Source organism: Trachemys scripta, chromosome 1, assembly GCF_013100865.1.
Source record: "Trachemys scripta elegans isolate TJP31775 chromosome 1, CAS_Tse_1.0, whole genome shotgun sequence".
NCBI lineage: Eukaryota > Metazoa > Chordata > Testudines > Emydidae > Trachemys > Trachemys scripta.
In genome coordinates, this window is record NC_048298.1 from 295,410,827 (window position 1) to 295,414,795 (window position 3,969).

The 3,969-nt window shown below is 45.4% G+C and overlaps 1 protein-coding gene across 2 annotated transcripts in view; it reads left to right on the top strand.

Annotated features, from left to right (window-relative positions):
- Positions 1 to 3,803, top strand: part of SMAD9 (SMAD family member 9) — a 60,668-nt gene extending 56,865 nt beyond the window's left edge. For both annotated transcript variants that reach the window (XM_034758598.1, XM_034758599.1), the window contains one exon: positions 2,934 to 3,803. In XM_034758598.1, the coding sequence (XP_034614489.1) occupies positions 2,934 to 3,077 (144 nt within the window). In that variant the 3' untranslated portion in view covers positions 3,078 to 3,803. The remainder of the gene's footprint in view (positions 1 to 2,933) is intronic.
- Positions 3,804 to 3,969: the final 166 nt, after the last annotated feature.

The window sequence follows — 3,969 nt, forward strand, 5'->3', positions numbered from 1 at the left end:
TCAGGAAGTGCACGCAACACCTTCATTATCTCAGTAACTCGCTGGCGCTCTCTTTGATGTGTTATCTGGAATCAAACCTGAGTGGCAGGGAATGCTGTTGTGTTTTCATGCTGAACCAGACTGCTCCCATGTTATCATCTTGCGTTGTTGAAACAATTGTAAACACTATATCACCCTTTTGGCTCCCTATCATCAATGTGTGAGAGGTCCATTTCCAATCTTTTCAAGCCTCGTTGCTCCTTTTTATTTGTTCCTTGGAAAACTGCTTTGGGAGTCCTCTTATGGTCATTTTGGCAGCAAAATCTTGTCCTCTCCTCCACTGGGGACGGAGAGTGCAAGAAGCCACTTTCTGTCCCTTCTTCCCCCAGTGCACCCCTGCAGCAGCTGGTTAGGATTACAACTGTAATAATACTAAGAACTTAACAAATGCTTTTCATCTATAGATGGCGATGTTCTTTACAAAGGTGGGTATCATTTTCCCTGTTGCAGATGGGGAAACCGAGGCACAGAGAGGTTAAATGAGACCTCTACAATCACACAGCTTGTCAGTATCAGGAACAGGAATCAGGTCTTCTTACTCCCAGTTTGGTTCACTTCCTCTTGGACTACACTGCCTGAGGCTGCAGTACTAAGGAGAGGACCTGGAAAACACACTTACTGTGGTGCTCCACAGCTTGAAGGGACTGCATTGCTTGTTCATGTGGGGCATGGCCAAGCCCCAGGCTCCTGTTGACAGAACCTGCTGGGAGCGGCCTGTGCTGCTCCTACTTGGAGCCGCCAGTATGGACTTCTGCTGAGTTCATTGCCTCCAAACCCCTGAGCCATTTGCTCTGTGCTGGCAAGCTGGCTCTTGGACCCTCTACTTAGTCACTGCCATCCCCATCGCAATCATATGGCACAAGACAACAAGGCTAGGATTTTGCCCGTAGTTTTGATTTCACTCCCTTTCTAATCACTTCGGAGAGCTTCTCCGTCTGCTTAAGCTTCCAGCTTCATTTTAGTACTGGGAGCCAAGAATGCCAGCTGCAGCCCAGGGCAGCCCGTTCATAAGCAGCAGTGGAGTTGGAGTAACTTTCTTTGATAGGGACACAAGCAGAAGTCACAGTTCCTTGCCATTTTAGTCACGGTGGGTTTGAGTGTGCAGCATGAATAGTAACAAACCCATGAAAGAGCCTGAGAATGTGTTCAAGCTGCCACGAGAGGGAGCTGTCCAGCCACCTAAACATTTGGCTTACTGCAATGTAAGTCACTGTTCCATGCACCAAACTGCTCAGGTGTACACAAACTTCGATCTCCCCCCCACCCCCAGATTGGCAGTACTGCCAATAAAGTGAGGGGCTTAGGCACTTCTGACATTTGTTCTACTGTCTATGCACTTTCTGATGGAAAAAAAGAGTACAGAACATACCAGTATTACAGATCCAGGAGATCTGGTAGATAAACTAGGGCCAATGTAAAGAAAAAGAGGTTTTTTATGAAAACTTTTCCAGAACTTTAATGTAAACTGACTTCACTGCAGCCCAGAATGACACTAATTGATTAAAAGGAGCCTGTTTGAGAGGCCCCGAAGCTTACTCTTCTCCCTGTAAAAATTCCACCATATTAAAGTAAATGTCTCTTTGGTGATGACAAACCTATTAGCCCTCCAGATCAACAGCAACATAGATAAACCTCAGCATCTTTGCTCAGTGACCCACTAAAAGTGCCTGCTCCTGCCAAACCCGCTCATGCTCACTAATATCTTAGTTTGTGCTTAGTCCTATTGACATTGGAGTTCTGTTCCTGGCTCTGACATTGCCCAGAAGTGTGACTTTGAGCTAGTCTTGTAATCTCTCAAGCCACTTAACTCAGTGAAATCAGCACAATAAGGTACTAGTAGCCCCACTAGGTGTGGTAGAAGTGGGCCTTCTGTGTTTGGGCTGAAATTAGGCATAGTAGCTCCACTAGATTTCATACTGAACATTGTGGTTTATTTTATGCAGCACAATAAGAACTCAGTTCTGCACTCATTGAAACAGACTTGCTGGTTGTCCTGGTTGCTCCAGGACTCCAGTGCATTATTAACTCCATCACACTCTCTTGGGGGTCTCTCAAACCCCAGCCAGAGTCCTGGGCAGCTGGCAGAGTGGCCTCCTGCTACAGGATCCACTGTGGAGAACTGTTGAGAAGCCTGAGGCTCCTTGTATATCCTGTCTCCTTGCGGTGGGGTCTGTGAGAGCCAGGCACAGAGAGGAACAGAGAGAAAGTGTGTGTATGCCCCATATACCTTATCTTAAGGTGAGGGTGTAGTTGATAGAGGAGACAGAGGGAAATAGGAAATGAGGGACACGGGAAGATTGAAGACCCAAAGTGAGAATGGTGGAGCAGGAGATGAAGGGATGATGAGATAAGGAAAGGGAACATACAGAAATAAGTGAAGCCCAAAATGTTCCCCCCCCAGAGGAGACTCAAAGAGAGGAGGAACCCCTCTACTCCCCATTAGAAGAAAGGCATGGGGAGAGAAACCCGTTGCCTCAAAAACCCAGAATGAGAAAGCTATGGAGCCTCCCTGTAAGGGACAATTGCAGGTCAGAATCGCCAGAAGAGGAAGGGGGTTGATGGAGGATGGAAAAGCCTATAAATAAACTAAGTGTAAATTAGAAGAGGCTCATGGGGCCTTGTAGGAATCTCAGTATTCAAACATCTGTCTGAACCACAGACTTTTAAATAATCGTGTCACCAATAATCTTAAATTTACTGAAATGCACACACAGCTCTGGCCCTTAAGGCTCCCCACTTGTTGGAGAAGTTGTCCCTAGGAAAATGTATTAAATGCTGGCAACTTAGTTGACGTCGCTGGCCACTTTCCCACTGGCTGCAATGAAGCCGGGCCTTTAGTGGTGGAATTACAATGAAAAAGAAACTCACCTTTTGATCCTTTGATATTTTTGTAGGGCTGGGGAGCGGAGTATCATCGCCAGGACGTTACAAGCACTCCTTGCTGGATTGAGATTCATCTGCATGGACCATTGCAATGGCTGGATAAGGTGCTCACACAGATGGGCTCACCTCATAACCCCATCTCCTCAGTCTCTTAAGAATCATCTCTAGTATTACCTATAGGATGGATGCTATTGCAGGCAGTGGCTTATAGAATCTCCAATTAAAAGAAGTTTCTATATGTAGATGTAAATATATATACATAGTCTACTATCCCTATTTTTTTTCATGGTATGTTTTGTCATTTCTAGTTAACATGATGCTAGTATGACAAAGTTAGAATTCAGGGTTAGAATGTCTGTTCTCATATGAAATAAACCAGATCCCTGCAAAGAGCTAAACATTTCCTGTGAGCATCTTCACTTCCCACCCAAGTCTTCGAGAGGTGAGAACACTCAGCACACCATATGGATTAAGAACCCTTGGCTGCAGAGAACCAACGCCAAGCTGTGCACCACTTAAATCCATTTAAGCAGGACCAAAGTGGCCTGCAGGATTTGTGCAGAGGGTGAATTGCAGCTGGTGAGTTAAAGGAATAAACAGCAGTTACTGTCTGCCTCCCTATTTGTGACATTCCGCAGGGTACAATCTGGACTGTTGAACAGCTGTGTCCCCTCATTTCTCAACCTGGCGTTGCCTTTTACACTGCTTTGCTGTAAGAACAACCACTCCTGGCCTGTTCAAACACAGCCTCTAACATGCAAAATCCCTCCCAGCTGAAAGATATGAGTGTTCTAGCCAGTCACTCCTGATTTATATTAGAGTGACACCAGCAAATTCTCAGTCCCAAACTTGTCCCCAGAAATGTGCGGCTTGTACTGTCCAGCACCTTCCTGGACAATACAAGTTCATAGAAAGTCCGTCATTTCATTAATAGAAATGGTATGCACAAGCACTGTTATCTCAAACGGAGGTTCCCAAACACTTCAGTCCAAACACACTGGTTTAGATAAAACAAGTTTATTAACTACAGAAAGATAGATAGATTTT